General features: G+C 40.2%; 1 protein-coding gene across 1 annotated transcript in view; it reads left to right on the top strand.

The window, feature by feature from the left end:
• Positions 1-781: 781 nt before the first annotated feature.
• The window catches only part of LOC119798822 (protocadherin Fat 4), a 143,213-nt gene continuing 122,552 nt past the window's right edge, over positions 782-21,442 (top strand). The window contains exon 1 of the mRNA XM_038308451.1: positions 782-6,297. Coding sequence (XP_038164379.1) covers positions 1,195-6,297 — 5,103 coding nt within the window. The 5' untranslated portion in view covers positions 782-1,194. The remainder of the gene's footprint in view (positions 6,298-21,442) is intronic.

The following is a 21,442-nucleotide window of genomic DNA, read 5'->3' as shown; positions in this document are numbered from 1 at the left end:
CTACTTTCTTTTTCCCTTTTTCGTTTTCTTTTTTGCTCAATGTGAATGTGTTTTGAGGAATCATTATCCAATCTATTGAATATTGAAGATTTTTCTATATATTTTTTAAAGCTAAAAAGACAAAATTATGTTTAGTAGTACCACAGTATGAACACTAGATGGTGGTGCATACTCATCCTTGTAGGCCCACTGTGTAGCACATTTAATAGAAAAACTCAAGTGACTTCAGGACTTAAATATACCATACTTTAGGCCATGATTGAAGTTTGCATTTTAGTGTATTTTTTTTAAAGATTTTAAAACATTTAATAAAAAAAGTAAGGTAGCTAAAGATGAGACAGATAAATAACATATCACTCATTTTAAAATCTCTGAATGCTGTGATAAATGTAATGGCAGCAATATGCACTTATTTATGTAATTATGTATTATTATTATTATTATCAACTTAAACATTAATTTTAAAGTTAACCTCATATATTTTTTATTGCAAAACACCCATTTGATATATATGTTTTATATTTTTGTTAATTATGTATATGAAGTCTGACTTTTTTAATATATACATATATTATATATTTGTATATATATCTATGTATATATAAAATTATTTCTCTGTGGGGTATTTCTACCTGATTATTTGATTGACACCTCTCCACCACCAGCTGTAAGGAGGGCTGGCGAATGGAGGACGGACAGGAGAGCAGCCATCCAATGGGATCAGTGATGGGAGGGAGTTTACTCAACTCCAGCTTTGTTCTAACTTATTGGGACTCCTGAGCGCAATATGACTGAAGTACCGTTATTCCCTGGATCTGTGCGCGTACGCTCAGTGCGTTCTAACTTTGGATAAACTCATTGCGCATCTCCAAGGATCTGGGAACTTTTATTTTGGCTTTGTGTCACATTGCCAAGAAGAAAGGAAAAAAAAGGCAAACTGAAAAGCTGAAATAAAACTTTCCTGATCTGCAGGGATCATTTTCCCCATCCAGAGGATTTTGTTGCAGCTGGATGAAATAACACTTGTGGAGCACTTTTGGGACACCTCAGTGCGGATAGAGGGGAAGAGCTGCTGCTGCTTTTCTCATTGAAACCCTTTAGTGGAATACAATGCTGCGGAGGCTCCAACTTTAGGAAAGTTGATGCATCATCGGCATGGACTCTGTCTGAGAAAGGTGGACAGGTTGACTGACCATGGCGCTCACAGTTAGAGGCTTTGGCCGGTTTCATTTGATTCTGCTGATGCTGTGGACTCTGCAGCGCAGCCGCGCATCCAGCCAAGTCCGTCAGGAGTTCCGCGTCCCGGAGGAGCAGCCCGTGGGAACCTATGTGGGCACCATAGAAACCAAACCCAGCTTCACCTACCGCTTCAGTGAGAACCACAAACTTTTCGCCATCAACGGCACCACGGGAGTCATAACAACATCATCGGTGATTGACAGAGAAGTTCTGCAAAGTGATGTTATCAACGTGGTGGTGCTGTCCAGCCAGCCCACCTACCCCACAGAGGTCCGAATCGTGGTTTTGGATATTAATGACAACTCTCCGGTGTTTCCAGACGCGTCTATAGTCGTGTCCTTTAAGGAGGACGCCAGCAGTGGGAGACAAGTGATCCTGGACACTGCCACGGATTCTGACATTGGAAGCAACGGAGTTGATCACAACACTTACAGGATAGTGAAGGGCAACGAGCAGAGCAGGTTCGAGCTGGGCATTACAGTCAATCCCAGCGGGGAGGGAGCATTCCTGCACCTCGTTTCAACCAGAGGTCTGGACAGAGAAGCGACTCCCTTCTACCAGCTCCTGATCCAAGTGGAGGACAAAGGAGAGCCGAAAAAGTTTGGTTACCTGCAAGTAAACGTCACCATTCAGGATGTTAATGACAACCCCCCTGTTTTTGAGCAAGATCAGTACCAGACCAGCGTGTTTGAGGATGCTGCTGTAGGCTCCAGCATCCTGCAGATCACAGCATCAGATCAGGATGAGGGAGCCAATGCTGAAATCAGGTACTTTTTAGATGAGGGGACACCCTTCCAAATTGATCCTAAATTAGGAACAATTATTATTAAAGAAGGTTTGGACTATGAGAGTAAGAAAGAGTACTCTTTGACCATTCATGCTGTAGATAATGGCGTTCCTGCTCTGTCAGGTCGGACAGAAGCCACCATTAAACTTTTAGATGTTAACGATAACGACCCCGTTGTGAAGTTCAGGTATTTTCCCACCACTTCTAAATTTGCTTCTGTTGATGAAAATGCTCAGATTGGGACAGTTGTAGCCCTGCTCACAGTTTCAGACTCAGACTCATCCACAGCTAATGGCAACATATCTGTTTCAATCTTAGGTGGCAACGAGCAGAGACACTTTGAAGTGCACACCTCTCCTGTGCCTAATTTAAGTCTGATTAAAGTGGCAAGTGTGTTAGACAGAGAAAGGATTTCCTCATACAATCTGACTGTTTCGGTTTCAGACAATGGCAAACCTATGGCCAGATCCTCCTTTGCCAGTCTGGTTATTTTTGTAAATGATATCAATGATCACCCTCCAATATTTCAGGAAACACTGTACAGAGTAGACATCAGTGAAGACACCCCCAAAGGCAGCTACATTAAAGGGGTTTCTGCAACAGATGGTGATTCTGGGCAGAATGCCAACCTGAGATACTCCCTGGTTTCTGGAAACGCTTTGGGCTGGTTTTCCATTAGTGAAAACAGTGGCCTGGTTACCAGCGCTGCTCTGCTGGATAGGGAAATTGCATCTGAAGTTGTCCTCAACATTAGTGCCAAAGACCAGGGGCTGCAGCCTAAGATTTCCTACACTAAACTGATAGTCAACATCACAGACGTGAATGACCAAGTGCCTACATTTACCCAGAGCACATATCATGTTTCCCTGGTGGAGCATGCTCCCGCTGGTTCTGAGCTGGTGCTTCTGTCAGCATCAGATGATGACCTTGGGGCAAATGCAACTATCCGATTCTCATTTGATGCAGAGACACCTGCTAACATCCAGGAAGTGTTTCGTCTGGATGCTGTGTCGGGCCGATTAAGCACAGCCATGGAGGTGGACAGGGAGGATCAGGCCTCATATTTGCTCTGCATCCGTGCAGCAGACGGAGGCAGCCCCCCTTTGCACTCTGTGGGAAATGTAAACATCACAATTTTGGATATAAATGACAACAGGCCAGTGTTTTACCCTGTACAGTATTTTGCAAATGTGAAAGAAAATGAGCCTTCAGGTTCCTATGTGACAACCGTTTCTGCCACAGATCCTGATTTAGGACGAAACGGAACTGTTAAATATATAATTACAGAGGGAGACACTTCCAAATTTCGTATTAACAGCAATACAGGGAAAATCACAACCCTAGTACCCCTGGATAGAGAAGAGAAGACTGCCTACCAGCTGCAGGTGACAGCAGCTGATGGCGGAAACCTGCGCTCAAAAACCCAGGCCATTGTGACTGTAACTGTAATAGACACACAGGATAATCCACCTGTCTTCAACCAGAGGGTGTACAGCTTTGTGATGTTTGAAAATGTGGCTCTTGGGTCAGTCATAGGCACTGTGTCGGCAACCACGCTGGATTTGAACACAAACATTTCCTACCTGATCACCTCAGGGGATCAGAGGGGGGTTTTTGCTGTAAACACCGCAGGTCAGATCACAGCAGCGAGTCAGATAGACAGAGAGGAGCAAGGATTTTATCAGCTTAAGGTTGTAGCCAGAGCTGGGGAGATCACAGGAGAGGCCTTTGTGAATATAACTGTGAAGGACTTAAATGATAATGCTCCTCATTTTATTCACAATATGGAGCATGTCAGCGCTGTGGAAAACTGGAGGACAGGACATGTTATATTCCAGGCGAAGGCCTCAGATCCTGACGAAGGTCCGAATGGCATGGTGATTTACAGCCTTAAAGAGAACCCAAAAGGCCTGTTTCACATCCATGAGCGGCATGGTCTGATCACACTGACCGGCCCCCTGGAAGTAACAACAAGCTCCTATGAAATCGAAGTCCTGGCTGCAGACATGGGGGTTCCTCGCCTCACCTCCAGCCTAATCCTGATCATCAGTGTTTACGATGTGAACGACAACTTGCCCGTCTTTGATCAGCTCTCATATGAGGCTGTCATTTTTGAGTCTGAACCTGTCAACAGTAGGTTCTTTAAAGTGGAGGCCACCGATAAAGACTCTGGTCTAAATGGGGAGATTATGTATGACATCATCACCGGTAACATTGGTGATGTGTTTGGTATTTTTCCAGATGGGCAGCTATACATTAAAACTGAGCTGGACAGAGAAATTCAAGACAGATATAACTTGGTGGTTGTTGCCAAAGACAGGGCTGTAGAACCGCTAAGCTCCTCAGTGAACGTCACTGTGATCCTGGACGATGTGAACGACAATCGTCCTCTGTTTAACAGCACTAATTATGTGTTTCATTTTGAGGAGGAGCAGAAGAGAGGATCAGTTGTTGGGCAGGTTTTTGCTGAGGATAAGGACTTTGGTCCCAACAGTGAGATTAGATACATATTTGAGACCCCACAGCCCAACTTTGAGCTGAATGCCATTACCGGAGAGCTGACCAGCACTCTGCAGCTGGACCGTGAATCACTAATGAGACAAAGGGGGGCCGCAGTGTTCAGCTTTGTAGTTGTCTCATCAGATCAGGGTCTCCCTAAACCCCTAAAAGACCAGGCTAAAGTTCAGGTTTACATTCAAGACATCAATGACAATCCACCAAAATTCACCAAAGACATTTACCAGGCCTCCATCTCTGAGTCGGCTCAAAACATGACTCAGCTGCTGCGTGTCTCTGCTTCAGATGTGGATATAAACAAAAATGGACTTGTTCATTATTACATCTCTGAGGGCAACGAGGAAGGCCAGTTCATGATAGATGACAACTCTGGACAGTTGACTTTAGTCGGAAAGCTTGACTATGAAACCACTTCTTCTTACTCTCTGAAAATCATAGCTGCTGATGCTGGAACAATTCCATTGTCCTCCTCTTGTCTGCTGAGCATTAGTGTCCTGGATGAAAATGATAACTCCCCTTCCTTTCCTAAAACCTCTCTTTTTGTGGATGTGTTGGAGAACATGAGGATTGGGGAACTGGTGGCTTCTGTAACAGCTACGGATGCAGATTCAGCTCAAAATGCAGATATAACATACAGCATCACAGCCACAAACAATCATGGCACTTTCAGCATCAGCCCAAACACCGGCAGCATTTTTCTGGTTAAAAAGTTGGACTTTGAAACACAATCAGTTTATAAACTTAATATCTCTGCAAAGGACAACGGCAGACCATCCAGATCCTCATCCATACCTGTGATCATTCATGTCCGTGATTTTAATGACAATCCTCCAGTGTTTGCACCCGGAGACATTTTTAAATCCATCCCTGAAAATCTTCCTCTCTCAGCCTCTGTTATGACCATTACAGCTCATGACACAGATGCAGACATTAATGGGCAGCTGGAATACTCGATTGTCCAGCAGATTCCTCGAGGGAACCACTTTAGCATAGATGCAACCTCTGGTCTCATTTACACTAACAAGGAAATTGACAGGGAGTTCTCCAATCTGTTTGAGCTAACCATCAAAGCTACTGATCAGGCTGTTCCAGCTGAATTCCGGCGATTCGCCTTGAAAAATGTTACAATATGGGTCACAGACCTAAACGACAACGTTCCAACTTTTGTGTCCCAGAATGCTCTTGTTGCCGAGCCAAACATTGTTATCGGGTCCATCCTAACAACGGTGATGGCCCTTGACCCTGATGATGGTGAAAACGGGGAAGTGGAGTATGAGCTTTTGGAAGGAGATGCAGACACCTTTGTTATGGACAGGTACAGTGGGGATATTCGCCTGGCTTCCCAGCTTGTACCGTCTCGACTCATGTACACTCTGACAGTGTCAGCAACAGACCATGGTTCTGACCCTAAGACTTCCAGAACTGAGCTAACCATCATCCTTCAAGGGATGGACGGACCCGTTTTCTCTCAGCCCAAATACATAACCATCCTTAAAGAAGGTCAACCACCAGGCACTAATGTCATCTCCCTGGATGCCTCAAGTCCAAGGGGCTCTTCATCAAGAGTGGAGTATTTCATTGTTGCAGTACGCAGTGGCGGAAAAGCTGTGGGACGCCTTTTCACTATCGGACGCCACACTGGAGTGATACAGACAGCTGCGGAGCTGGACAGAGAACAAGGGTCTGATCTGTATCTGGTGGACGTGTACGCCATCGAGACAGATGCCAGCCAACCCAGAACACAGCGAGCTGAGGTAAGAAAAATGCTGTTTTATTCTCTTAGAGCACCTAAAGTAGCTCAAATTTTGCACTGTTGAGCTGTTTGGCAGGAGAAGGACATGAACTCAATAACTGGCATTTGTTGATATACTTCTTTGCAATATGCTTAACAAGATCAAATTCTACATTTCTCATATAACAGAATGCAAGTTTAATGGATAGCAGTATGATGCATTTTACTTTTGTATTATAACCCTTAATATAAAGCAGTATGCTGGATAAAACATCCTACATGTCTGCTTTACAAACTCCTGTCTCCTTTTCTTTACGGGCATTCTTCTGAGGGCTAATTTCTTCTGAGTTATAAATAGTAATATCATATAAGGTATTCAAAAAATCTAAAAAATTAGAAAGGGTCATTTATATGGTCTTGCTGTGCAGGTATGCAAAATTAGAGCCAGACTTAGTCTGAGCCTTTCAGCTGCCTGAGGTTATTGTGGCACAGGGGTGGTCTGGGGATGCATTTATGGAAATAAGTGACCATCATAATCGAGTTACCTCTTAGACTACTAGGAAAGATGCTAAAGCTAGAAAGATGCTAGAGCTAGTAAATAGGGTTTAAAATGTTTAACTCTGTGATGCATTTGAGATTTTCTTTATGGCATGTTGTAACTTCCAGGCCTGATTTAGTTGGCTGATTATTATCTGCCAGTCTAATAAAACCCTTAAGGTTTTATCATTTTAGAAATCCTATGTCATACCACAAACATTGTGGTATGAGACATTTCAGTTAAAACATAACAAAAGTGTTATTTTTTTTCTCTTGTGTATGTGTTCATTTTAAGAATAAATGAAAAACTGAAATAATAATTCATGATTTGGTTGGCAGAGTTAATTGAAGGGTTTGGACAGGTTAAATTCAAATATCAGATGTTCTCTCACTTTGCTCTCAGTGAAATAGCAATCTGCTGTCCTGCAAACTGTGCTAAACTAAATAGAAAATAAAGAGCTTCACTTCTCCTTCCCCAAACTTTAAACTTTGGAATGATTTCATTCTAAGCATGAACAGTATCATCCCTAAAACAGATGACTTTAACATTGCTGCAGCGCGATATTTAGTGCCAACGTTGCCTTACAAAACTTTTAACACCTCTAGAATCTTTCCACATTTTCTCAATTTACAAACTGAAGCCTTAATGTTTTTTACTCAGATTTTATGTGATGTATTGTGTATTACAAAGTATCACATAATTCTAAGGCAGCTTTTTTTATTTTAAAAGCTTGAAATGCACTTATATTTCACCCTCTCTCCCTTAGTATTAACTTTGGATAATCGCCTGTAATGAAATCTGCAAGTCTTTTGGGGTTCTTGGGATTATTGTTGTTTGCACTATAGCTTAAGCTCAGTCATGTTGGGTGTCTGTGAATAGTAAATATTACGTTTTTACAAGAGTTATCTGTAAGGACTTTGGTTTGATATTTGAATATTTATAGGACATAAATATGCTTTGATCTAAAATATTAATATAGCATGTTCAGGGTCATTATCTACTCTACTCTTAAGTCTTTTGTAAATTCTTGCAAGTTTACTCCCATCAGTTAAGTGTTGTTGGCATTATCCATCTTCCAATCAACTGCCTGCTAAATCCCCTCAGTATGGTGCTGGATTCCCCAAGCTTAGGTGGTCTGCAGTAGTGTCGCACTGACACCGATACCAGTATTGGACGGGGCCCCGATCCAGCACTAAAATAGTGGTATCAGTATCGGCGAGTACCAATAAATAGGGAATCGATACCATTTTGAGAGCCAAAAGTTTATTCAACTATTGTCAACCATTCCGGGTAGGCAATAAAAAGTTCTACTGGATTCACTTTGTATTGAATTAATTTTATACACTGCCTGAATTCACACTACAGATATACATAAACAGAGAAAAAGAAGAAACTTGATTTAAAAACTAGTTACATTATATTTATATCTCGCAGTGTAAGTAAAGGCGGAGTCATTGGCAGTTTTGCGCATGCATGTATGTTAGCTGTGGAAAAAAAAGAGAGCAGGTCTTCTGTCTCCTGTCTTTGCTCTGACTGTCTGCAGACTTTTAAGACTAGAGAGCTTCCTGGGCCTGTGAGACAGTGCATGGAGAAGTGGGGAGAGACTTAGGTTAGTTGTCATGGCTGTCATGAGGCAGCACTGAGCACTAACTAGAACTTCTCTAGCCAGCTTTGCAGCTTTCCCTACCTGAGCTGTCGAATTCAACTCCTCTGGAATTATAATTATACTCTTAGTTTCTTCTTTAAATAATGCACTCCAGTGGACTGCATTTACAGTACTTATGAGGTTCCATCTGAAGGTAATTTTTGCCATAAGCATGAAAGAATAAAAAAAAAAACAGACTTTACTTATTGTTTTTGGGGGAAAATTTAGAAAACTTTGTATCATTTTCCTCTTACTTCAGTTTTACTGATTACATTACAAGCGCATCGCAAATAATATTACTAAAAACTTACATCTAAATTGTTGTGGCGACAGATTAAGTCCAGTTGTAGTTCATATTAACATGATTTAATCCTGCAGTGCTTGCCATTAAAGATGAATGAGCTGATCCTATTTAAAGTGTTTGTGTCCTCTCTGTCCCTGAGACCTAACAGTGCTACAGCATAAACCTACAGACTTAGACTAATGTTTTTCCACTGCTGTGTTTATACACAGGATACCCAGTAGCAACTGGGGGATCATTTCCATCCCAGGGGTTGTGACCCTTTCACATTCTCAGTTTCTCATTTTCCCCCCATTGATTGGATGCACGAGGGAAAGCTGGCATGTCACGCTTTGCTATGTAGCATGTGTGACGTTTTAAAAACAATTTGGACAAAACAATTTGGTTGGAGATGCTTTATCGGGTGCTGTGATCTTAAAACAGCTCAACATTTGTCAGTTTGCTCTCTCAGTCTGCGTTGCTCTCCTCAGGATGGTTTCTTCCTTCTGGATCAAATTTAGGTCATATGCTGCAAAACTCATTTGAGTCCCCTTATAGTCCATTGGTACACACTGTTAGACAGTTATAATGAGATGTTTCTATTTAGTAGCTTCAAGTTGCAGTTCCGTATTTCTTCTTGGATGATCTCATTAGCTGTAAATCTTTCTTTCATTTATTTGTAATTCTTGTTTAATATGAAGAGAGAGAAGAAAAAAATTATCTTGGCAGCTGATTTATCTATTGTTGTTGTGGAATTTGAAGAGTTAGGGAGGATGTTTTTTATTTTGCTCAAAAGTTTTGTCTCATCACATCCTGTATTGTTCTTGTTTGGAACTGGAGAGGACCTCTACCCCCCCCAAGCTCCCAGTGGATAAATTCACATCTGAAACTCATCCAGCTCTCTCTGTTCCACTCTGGGCCATGAGTGGTGTGACAGCACGTGTTTCTCATCAGCCGTTAAGCAGCCTCAGATCCCTGGAATGGGGTTTGTGTGCCACCTTCCTCGAGTGCATCACCTTGGGTTTTTCGCATCTACCAACAAATTAGGAGATGTGATTAGTTTTCACAAAGGAGCTTTTTACACTGTGGTGTTTGATCTAAATGGTTTGACTGGTTTCTGTTATATGACGTGTTGTGTGACTTCATGCTATATACCCTAAATCCTTCCAATCCAGAATGAGAAGTTAAATAAATATTGTGTTGCACGCAATTCTCATTTTAGAAAGCATTTTTTTTGCCTTTTTCATTAAACTGTAAACTGTTGGTTGTGATCAAACACTGGCTGCTGCATGTCTTAGAAGAGAGGAGTAAATTCCAGTGTTAGATATGCAGTGTCATAGTACATTGACTCTTTTAGAGTTATTGCAACAACAACTGTAGTGAAATATATACCGAAGCCGAGAGCGGTCATGTCCCTCTGATACCTTTTCACAGTTGTTTTATCGAGAAAATGAGTCCATTTTCTCAATATCTAAAGCTAACGAAAGTCATTTTCTCGTGACGACGAGATGATAATTTTCTCATTAGAAAGTAATTTTCTCGTCATAACGAGATGATTGGTGTGTGTTTAAACTGATCCTTCAATACCACAACGGTGGGAGAGGATTTATAAGTATATGTCATGGCAGCCTATGCGTAATTCTGTAACTTTTTGGTAATGAGACGATGTTGTTGGTTTGATGATTTGCTTCCACTCCTGATTCATAAGCAATTAGCCCTATGCCTCCGGCGCCTGAGCACCAGGTGTTCTCTGAACGGCCCCGGTGTAATATCTGTAACAGGTATAGGATGCATTAACTCCCAAAATGAGTCCAGATTAAAGATTTTTATTAAAAATCAGAATCAGCATGTTAGGCTTTATAAAGATTGGTAATCGGTGATCGTCCAGAAAAGTGCAATCGGTGCACCCCTAATGCCATTAAATAAATGCTCTCTGTACCATGAGGCTGTCTAAAACCTTTAAGTACATCCTCATTATAAAAATGACCCCAGCAGGTTGTTTATGCTAAATGAAAAAACAACACTTGCTTGCAGATTATCTGTTAGTTTGTTTTTAAAATGAACAGGTTTTGCTCAGTCGAATCACAGCAACATTTGAAGGACTTGGACTTGGAGTGGGTGGTTATGCACCTTATTCCGTCTCTTTGTCAGCATTTCTGTTGTGGATTTGCGGCTACGTTTTGGATCATTTATGAGCCTGTTTAGGCAAAGCTTTAAGTTTGACATGATAAAGCTATATTTTGGTTGACTCAGTGGCTGCCGGATCCAGGCTTGATGTGGCTGAAAAACAAGCCAAAGCTATGACTCCACCAACATTATGGATAGGGAGACTTTTTGCTATGTTTGATTTTCTCTGAAAAGGATGCTGCGCTAAATTGTCAGAGCTTTTTTAATCTTTCTGTTGTTCCAGAACTCAGTTAGCTCACTGAGATTTCCTTATTATATAGGGCAGGGTGAGCCACCCTGCCATATTCTTTTTTCCCTCCAACTTATCCAAACAGGCCATTTTTGTTCAGTCTGTTTTCTGACCAACCAGTTTTAAAAAGGTTCAAAATTTAGACTGTGATATTGCAGTTTTCTTAGCAACAGTTGCTTCTTTAGGGTAATTGCGGATGTTTAACAATGTTGGTTCTGCTTTAACAAAAAGGTGTTCATTTTAGGCTAAAATCATTCTTAAACCTACTTCATTCGTCTGACCAGAGCAATATTAATTACCTTAAGTCAAATAGAGTTTGAATAGAATTAAAATCTGTGGACTGAAGGGAGACAGAGATTAGAGTGATGGCAAAGAGAACTTCCAAGCTAAAAAAACTTGGGGGTCCAGTCATTTCAACAGATATATTTTATAAAAGACGATCATTGAAATCATTGATTTTAAGGATAGTCAACAAGCATTCCATTCAAGATTTTTTTTATTTCTAATAGAAAATCGAAAATCATAGCATAATGGTAGTGTTTTTTTATTATATGTTACCTGTATTTTTCATCCTGTTTGTAGCCATAAACTAGACAGCAACGGAAACTTAATAAACTCCCTTTAATCTGGTCAAAGTGGCGTTATACCCTGAAAGGCCTGAAGTGGCACATCACTCCTTGCCCTGTCCTCTTTAATGCATTGTTCCTTTAATAAAGTAAACACAGTAGAAGCCTTTCACAGGCCTTCCTTTGTTCTGCCTTTCAAGATAAAGTGTTCTGCTGCCCCGTCAGGGATTTGCTAGACTTTTATTATTCTTTTGTCTGTGCCAACGTCTCACCCTGGCAGATTTAGGAGTGTGTGTGGAAGACTGTGACAGCAAGCTCTCCTTCCCTTCTCATCACCTGTACGAGATGTGAGAGTAACAGTAGAGCAATTTGGCTATTAAAAGATACTGTTTCCGAAGTTTCCTCTGGATATGTCAACCGATGGTATTGGGAGCTGTAGTAAAAAAGGAAGTGTTGTGATGAAAGGTTTTCCTAAAGGATGCTGGAAGTGCTGGAAGCTGGCAGAAGTGCAAGGAGTATTAGGAAGGAAGCAGGAAAGGAGCAGTTTGGGGTCTCCAGTAGAAACAGAGAAGTTGTAAAGATAACAGTGGCAGGGTCCAATGCATGGTCTAAATGACCCCGGACCTCTGTTGCATATTTGAAATTCCCTGAAAAGTAGTTGCAACCTTATTCTTTTTTTACATTTACAACATCGCAACCTCATTCCTCATTAAGTCCTGTATGAAAAACCCACACAAAGAAGTACATGCTGTATGTGTGAGTTGATAGAAAGAATCTAACAACACTGTTAATTAATAATCTGAGAGTTGTGGTCTGCATTTGTATTAATTCCTTTCAATTTAAACCCACTGTAGAACCACATACCCACTTCCCTGATGGAGAATATCATATATTCACATTATGCTGCCACCACCGTGTTTCACAAAAGTGATTGTGAGTTTGGGTTGATGTTTTATTGGATGCTGTGGGAGCAGCTTCTCCTACCTGAGCTGTGGATCTGTGCAGGTCCTCCAGTTGCCATTGGCCTTTAGGTTGCTTATCTAGTTACGGACAATCTTTTGCCAAAGGTAAGGATTAGGGTTAAGCTCTGTATTAGGCTTAGTTTATTTTTAAGGTGACGTGTGCACTGGTAAGGTTTAGGTTGAGGGTTATTGTCAGGTTTTGGGGCATAGGAAGGCTTGAAAATGACTGAAAATTAATGAAAGTCAACACATAGGCCTCACTACCCTTAATAAGAAAGATCGTGTGTGTGTTTTTATATATAAGTATATATTAAGCGTGACAGAAAATGGATGGATGGATGTGTGTGTGCACCTAGAGGTTATTCAATAACCATCATTTAACAAGAACAAGAGGAAGAAGATGAAAACAGAACCAATGATCATTCGTTATACCACTGATGCCTTTAAAAACTACTTATCACCAAAGCTATACCTTTCGATCAAGGGATCTGTTTACTGTTATGAGGCACCACATCTAATATTTTCAGGGGAATTTATCTTTTTATTTTTTAGTTTGATTTAGATCTGCTTCAATATCATGATCCTGAATTTCCTTGGATCTTAACACTGTTGACAAAGTAATTCAGACATCAGAGACGGCGTTGAGGTTTTAGAGAAGACAAAAAAATGAGGCTCGCTGAAACACAAAACCGCCACATCCAGCCAGGTCAGCGAGCCGGCAAAAGAAGGTCATGTACAGCTGGATGATTTGATATGGATGCTGGGTTTTGTGCATTTCTCTGTCTATGGGAAAGTATTAATATTATCTGAAGTGTCGATGACACCAGTTTCCAGGGAAAGGTTGGCCATCGTTACAGTTTCAGAGCTCTCAAACCAAACCTTGTATCCATGAACAAAACCTAATACACAGATTTTAGGGTTCCCAGAAGAGGCAAGAAAAATGATCCAGAACAAACTCAATCCTTCTGGATTGTAATTCATGGTCTGATTGCAGTATGTTGTGTATTTAACTGTCCACGTGTACTTTAGCAGAGGCTGTGATGCACCGTCCTTGACCGAAATCATAACTCGTAGGGTAATCTGTGCAGACAAGCATTTATTTAAATGGTCATCAAAAAGGGGAGGCATCTGCTTACAGCTCTTCTCGTAGGTGGTCCCAGCAGGCAATGGGTCAACCAGTGTCGAAGAAGGCCAGCTTGTCTCGCAGTGCTTTTACGAGACGCCATCGCCATAAAAGTCGGATAAACATTCAATTGTGCATAAATGCATGCAGGCAGATGCTGCCAAGAAAACAGAGAGCCACACAGACACACTGACCACAAGTTCAAACTGCCGTTCAGCTGCAGCAAAGCTTGAAGGGTCGTAGCAAACAAAATAAGTGCGTTTTGTTTATTTTATTGTGAATATGTGGCTCTCAGAGACAAATGTTTGACTTTGGCGCTTCATGCTTGTGGGTGTTTTCTTGCACCTTATTTTTCTTACCCTATTTGTTTTATGTCTTTCTGAGTAGAAGTGTTGAATAGCTTAGGCTGCTTTCCCACTTTTTTACAAACAGCTTAGTCCTTAAAGTCTTATAATTGTTGTGCTGGTTTGCCAGGAAGCTCTTCCACACATCTCATCAGTCACATTTGTCAAACTGAACTTCAAAGGTCAAAATTATATTGTTCTGCCACAAAAAAAATCCAATAACTTCAGCCAAACATCAAGTAAAAATGGTATTTCCCCTGCCTGACAGATTTCTTTTTCTTTTTTTTTTGCACTTTATTCTTTTAGACCACTGTTTTCAAACCATTTATTAAAGGAAAAATGCAATTCAGACCATATTGGCCTTTCATAATGATATAGTGGCCCCTTTTTAAATCATGACTCATCTGCAATTTACAAAATAAGTGCTGGTATGAATCCACAGGTTACTTGGAAATTAGTCAGACCTGCAAAAAGAAGAAATCATTTTCAAAAGAAACTATCCAAGAATACGTATCCCAACCTAGACAGGCAATTCAACAGGACAACAGATGAGAAACAAACTCATCTATATCCAAGTGTTTGGAAATGGTAAGGAAAGCCATTTCTAAGGCTTGGGAACACCAATGAACTACAGTAAAAGTCATCATCCGCTAATGGAGGAAACGCTGCACAATGTGGAAACCTTCCCAACAGTGACTGACCTACAAAAGCTTCTCCAAGAGCACATTGGTGACTCATTCAGGGAGTCGCAAAATAACACAGAACAGCATCCTATGCTCAGCAGCCTGACCTTTCTCATTTAAGGTTAGTGTTCATGTTTCAACGAGGAAAAAGATATTGTGCAAAAATCGGATCTATAAAAAAGGTCACAGTTGAATAATAAAAAAAGTGAGATTATCTGTCTGACATTTCGAAAACAGTATTGATGATTTTTTCTTTTGAGGAGATTTTCTTTGAACTGAGCAGAAAAAAGTTTAACTTCTTTAAAGTTTTGTGTCTTCTTATAAATCTTATATTACCGGTCATGCATGTTTGGCTTTTACATCATATCAATAATCTGTTATTATTTGAGTTTTTGCAGCCCTCGTGGCTTGTTTTTTTAACAGTAGGCTGACAGGAAAGGGGGTATGAGAGAGGGGGAGAGACTTGTGGGAAAGGACCACAGGTCGGATTGGAACCTGGGTTCTCCAGGTCGAGGATAAGGCCTCCATAATTCATGCTCGCTAACCGCTGCGACACCGGCACACCCATCATATCAATAATTGAACCTAGATCATCAGATCCGCCTCTGAATGGCTCATATAAATAAAATAAAATGAAGGTTATCATTGGCCTTGAAAAAGTATAGATTTAGATCTGATTGAGATGCTTTGACATGAACTAATCATCAGAAAGCTAAAGTTTGATTGGATTAAAATTGTATCACAAATGAGAATAGAATAAACCTCCACTGTTAATTAAAGGACTCATTGGCAACTGTATGAAGGGTGGTATGACTTATTATTAGCTCTCCAGGTTTATTCTTAGTTTACATTTTGTACTTTAATTGATAATTTTTGTGATATTTGAAATTGGTTAATGATCAGAAACATTTACATTTGGTGAATGCAACAAAGAAAACTGAATCTTAAGTGATAAAAACACATTTTCTCAGTAGTGCAGCCCTGAGCTTCCTCCCTGTAGACTCACAGTTCCTACCTATCTGTTGGTCGATATCCAAAAAGATGTGCAACATTGTGAAGCAGAGAACCTAAGGTTTGCTGGCTGGTAATAAAAAAGAAAGTTGTAGAGGCTAAAGAAACACTTCATTGTGTACGATTACTCTGACTGTTTCATTTTATTTTCTGCCTGCTTTGGGCTATAAATTTGCCCTTTAGAATCCTTAACCATTTTAAAACCTTTACCTGGATACTTGCAGGTTTCTTTCTAGTCTAACAACCAAGGGGGTCTGTAGGATTTACCTGCAGCCTCAGAGTAATCATGCAAGGTAATATATATTAGTGTGTTCACACCAGATGTATTTTGGGTGTCAAAAAGGTGTCCAGCGCCTCAACTTGTGTACAAGAGAACAAATTGTGTACATACTCGACTGATGCACATCTGGCAGAGCTGTCCTGTTTTTTTTCTTAGCCGACCTCTTGTGTACAATGGCACATGCAAGCAAAACAGTAGCTTGGCCTTTCTTGCTTTGATATGTGGGGGAAAGGAAGCTTTAAAATTTTTTTTAAATCGAGATAGTACACTTCAAAACTTTATTCATTCAATCAGTTCATCAGGATTATAATCCTACTTTTAAGTATTACGTTTTTTTGAGTGGCAGGTGGCAGCGCTCACTCAGACTGGCCAGACTGTACCATCATATGTGGTAAAAACTGCAAGCATCGGAATACAAAATTTTATATTTTTTAGTAGCAGGTTTTTATATTTTTAGTTAATATACATATCAAACTGTTTTGCTAAAGTTCAGCAGTACACCTGAGAGCACTCTTACTTTTCCTTGTACATAAAACCTACGTACATTTTTTACTTTTCATATAATCCACTTTTCAAGTAATCCCAGTGGAGGGAAACCCCTTTATATATTCAATTTTTTACACTGTTTTATGCTGACAGCTCTGCAGGGGGATGAATCAGTGTCTGTCTCCCATACAGCTCCTAGATCAGCTTCTCTGATTGGTTGCAAGTTGCACAAATTCCAATTTCTTAACTCCGGCATGTATGCTTGAACACTCAAAACATGCCGCTGGACATCTCCACGCCACCAGGAAATGCATCTATCATATACTCTGGATGCTAACTGGACACACATTACTTTTGATGTTAAGGCCATAGAAGGGCAGAGTTGGTGAGCATGTGTGCGTTTGAGAGAGAGCAGGAGAGAATAGGGCAAGCGTTCTAACTCTGAAACTGGCGGCCATGAATTCAGTCACTGTTTTCAAGAAGTGAGCTTCATTATGTAATATTGTGGTTTTAACTTGTAAAACATTCAGTTCTCTTCAAGGAGGGGTCATAATTTGCTGCCCTTTTGCTAAACAGTTATATAAAATATTTAGTGTAAGTTTCAAATACATAAAATTATGCTGGGTATTTTAAAGCCTGTGTTTAAACTTTCTGTCATTTCTTGAATTGTCGTCTGTGGCAAACTGAATTGTCTCGTTGCGGTAACCCTGCCCTGTGCTACTCTAAACAGGTTAAAAGAAAACATTATTTACACTATCTATATATAAGAAAAATGCTGGTGAAGGGAACATGAATGTGTTTTAAAAGACAAGTTTGTTGGCTCTGAGGTTGGCTGTCCGCAGCTTTTTTTTCTCCCTTTTTCTGCCTGTTGCAGTGTCCAGGCTGGACTTTGGGCTACAATAATAAATGGCTGCGGTGAAATGGCTCCCGTCTCAGAGATAGATTTCTCTTCTAGTGCAACTTTAATCGTCATGCCTCATTTGGGTGGGGGTCATTCCTCAGTGTTAGGCACTCTGTCTTCAAATGTATGACCAAAATAATCTTAACCTCCACTGGGGCAGTGCTTTGTGCTTGTGTCATCAGAATTTGAAATCATCAAAAAGGAGCCATGAGGATTTCTTTAAGTGCAATCAGAAAGGTGTGTCATAAGCTTTTAAGTTAAGTTTCCAAGCTTTACATAAACTCAACTAAAGTAGTTTTGATTGGGTGCAGTGGAACTGAGATTTAAGTTGTGGGTTTTCACTGAGAAAATAAGTCCCTGCCTGCTAAGACTCCCATCTCAGGGAAGTCTTCATCCTTTCTCTCTGCTCTGTTCTTACTGCAAAGGGACCATAAAATATGCCCAAGTCTCTCCAGCTCAAAAAAAAAAAAAATGTTCCACTACTTTCACTTGTAAAACGAATGGACTTAGAGAGAAAGAAGCAGAGCGCTGGGTTGATTTTGGCAAAACTTCCCTGCAGTAATAATGGATCCCAGCTATGGGGTGATTTATTCTTCCACGTGACTCACCAAGCTTCCTAGCATCAACAAATACTCCAACTTATCCACATGCAGAAACACACAAGGGCTATTGCCATTGTTTTTAGAGCTGACTTGATTCTACTTCAAGCTTTATTAAAAAAAGCAAAGAAAGGGGATCAGTGCAGCTCTCCTGCACATCTCGCTTTAAGTCTGCCGTCGATCAGCAGCACCTCCAGAGTGACATAGTGCAGAAGGTCCTTTTCCCGAAAAATATTGCAAAATCCTTGCAATATTTTCTCGCTTAGTCGTTTGTGTGAGTCTCGGTCGTTTGTGTGAGCAAAGCCAAGCCACAGCTGATTTGCAGCTGCTTTCAATATGGAAACTGAAATATTTCACCTCACAGAATGTCCCTGCATGACTTTTTTTCCGGCAGTCAATTTCTGTGCAAGTTGTATGTTCTTTTAAAATCATACAACAGAGTGGTAGTCATAACTCTGTTCGTGCTCTTCGTTTGACAGCTGCTTGGCCTCGTCTTGAGACCTTCAAAATCCATAATCTGCTAAGTTCTTCTGGGGATTTCTCTCCCATTTTAGCATTCTTCTGTGTGTTTTATTGCTTCTCAAAGTATTTTCCTTCCTGTTCTTATAGCACTTTTGAGTAGGAAAGATTTATGTTTTTATGTAGTATTTCTGTGCCATTAAAAGTTTAGAAAACTGACCAATTTGAATCAAGGTAGAGGTAAGATTGTTTATTTATGTGCAGTATAATGTCATCACCTGGTGCCTATACTTAGAAGGTCCTGGTATTGCATTAACTGGTATTGCATTGACTTAGAATGATCAGCTGTATTCCTCTCAGCTGTCTTCCTATAATATTGGTTTGAGCTTTTATGGAATCAACAGGTGCTTTTTATTCAGGTGTTTCCGTGCTGCAGTGCATTGCTCACAAAGCCGGTCCCTTTTCACTGGCTAAACTTACTGTCCACATTTTCCTCCCATAGGTCATATTGCTGAAAGTCTGTGGTTGTTTGCTGAGAGTCGAAAGTCTCAGGAAAGAAAAGCTTGTGGTCACAGACACAATAACTGTAAAGTATGATCTTTAGCTTGCACGGTCATTATCTCATTCAGGCAGAGTCTTGGATCAGAGTTGTGTTTGGCGATGCTTACTCTGTATTTTAAATGTATAATTCTGCAGTCAAGTTTCACATAGAAGCCTGGGTGCATGGCCTTGAACCATTTCTGGTGCTTCTGTAGGACGTCTAAAAAATTCTGATACTCTGCTAGCTAACAAAACTCTTTGTTTACTCTGATTGCGAACGGCTTTGCAGTCAGACTGAGAGCAGTAAGCGCAACTGGCTTGAAATAACTAAGCATTTTTGGGTAAATGCAGGCCTCCTCTCCCCTCTCCAGTTGGGTCAGTTTAATTGAAAGCAGCTGGTGAGGGTTTCTGGGCAGCGATGTGCGGGATCTGCTTAACGTGACTCAGGCCCTTGCTAATGTTCAATGTACCTGAGCTTCCCCGCTTAATAGTTTTGTTTTATCAATAACTGTTGATTAAAGGTTAAAATAAAAAGCTTTAGCTTTACTTTCCATTCTGTATATTAACATTGCTCTATTTTGGCTCCTTTGTTTTCCCCTGCTCACTTTTACTCTCCTACTCACCACAGTTTTACCAGAACCCATTGTCTCAGGATGTCAAGGTGTAATTTAACAAAGTGCTGTTCTTGGAGTTGATTCTGCGTTCTTTCCTGTCAAACAATGAACTATTTCAAATGCATCGCTCATGTTTGTGTGAGCACACCTCCTCTACATGCTTTCAACCATAAACACCATCCTTGCTGTATACTTTCTCAACAACCCATCGAAACCTGGCGCCCTGTTCTCATTTCTCTACAGCTATCCTGCCTGGGCTCTCTGGCACAGACACGTAGCTCATGAAGGTAAAAAAAAAAAAATAAAAAAGAACAACAAACCTTCAAATAAAACCGTCCACTGCAAAATGAATCATCCAAAAACGTCTAAACTTGGCTGGCCTGCTGTTGACAGGCAGATCGTAATGAATTCTCCCTCCCAGGACATTGCGTTCTTGTAATATTACAAAGAGGGGTGATCAGACATAACAGAGTTTTGTGTCTGTGTTTCCTCCGGGGGGCTGCTGCGGTTGAGGCTTCACATACAGATCTGTAGCCTGACTGTGAAGGCAAGTGGGGAATGTTGGCCCAGTGGTTAGAGCAGTGTGCTTGTGCTCTGAGAAGGTTGTGAGTATCCGGTTCGATGGGTTCCTGAGCAAAACCCTTAACCCTACACTGCTCCCTGGGCACCACACAATGGTAGCCCACTGCTCCACAAGGGGATGGGTTAAATGTGGAGAACAATTTCTCCAATGGGAGATCAATAAAGTTCAGTTATTATTAAATGAAAGGGAGAGTCAGAGCATAAATATACAACTGCAATTATATTTTTGAAGGTTATCCTAAAGTTAGGTCCTTAAAAATGAGTAAAGTATAGTCGGAAAGTTGTTCAGTCAAAAAAAAAAGTATCTGAAACAGGTGAGCAGCAGCTGTAATTGTTGTGTTTTTATCCTTTGTAGGTAGTTGAACTCACAGTAAATGCCCTTACATCATTCTCAACAAAAACTACGTACTAGAGATGGATCAATGCAGCTTTTTATGGCTGATGCCAATACCATTTTTTTCTTTACTCTGTATATTTGGCATCTTTTGGATAGAAGTTGGATATTTAACAGTGCTCTATATATGTAAGAATTCAATGAAACATTAGAAAATGGTAATTATCTGCATGCTTGGTATAGATTTTCTTCAGAAAAAATAAAATAAAATAAAATTTATAACTTTTTTACCACTACTTTTACTTTTAGGTCTTTCAGTGTGTTTTTATTTTTGTCTGCAAAAAGTTTGAAATGCTTTGAGGGTTTTTTCGTATTATTCCCATTAATCAGACACCAAACAAGTGATTCTGCTCTACATTGGAATTTTTTTTTATCTAGATAAGTAATTTTTTCTTAAAAGAAGTGAATTTGTTTGGGGATTTAGGAGGTAAAAGAGACATTTTGCCAATGGAACAGGACAATTTCCACTTAAAATAAGTAAAAACAATTGCATTGTCTTATTTCAAGTGCAAGTTAATTATTAAATAATTAATTATCTTATTTTAAGAGTAAAAATAATCATTCCATTGGCAAACCATCACATTTACCTACTCAAATTAGGGGTAAATACACTTAATTTAAGATATTTTTACTTATTTCTAGATCGTTTTTCCAGTGTAATAGATGAAACATCCGTTAATTAATTCCCTTATGACTAAACTAAGCAAAAATTGTATCAAGACATGTCTTTCATGCAGGATGATA

Source organism: Cyprinodon tularosa, unplaced genomic scaffold (genome assembly GCF_016077235.1).
Source record: "Cyprinodon tularosa strain WSP-4 unplaced genomic scaffold, ASM1607723v1 ctg117, whole genome shotgun sequence".
Taxonomy (NCBI): Eukaryota; Metazoa; Chordata; class Actinopteri; order Cyprinodontiformes; family Cyprinodontidae; genus Cyprinodon; species Cyprinodon tularosa.
The sequence above is the reverse complement of the archived record's forward strand: the minus strand, read 5'-3'. Positions and strand labels throughout refer to the sequence as shown.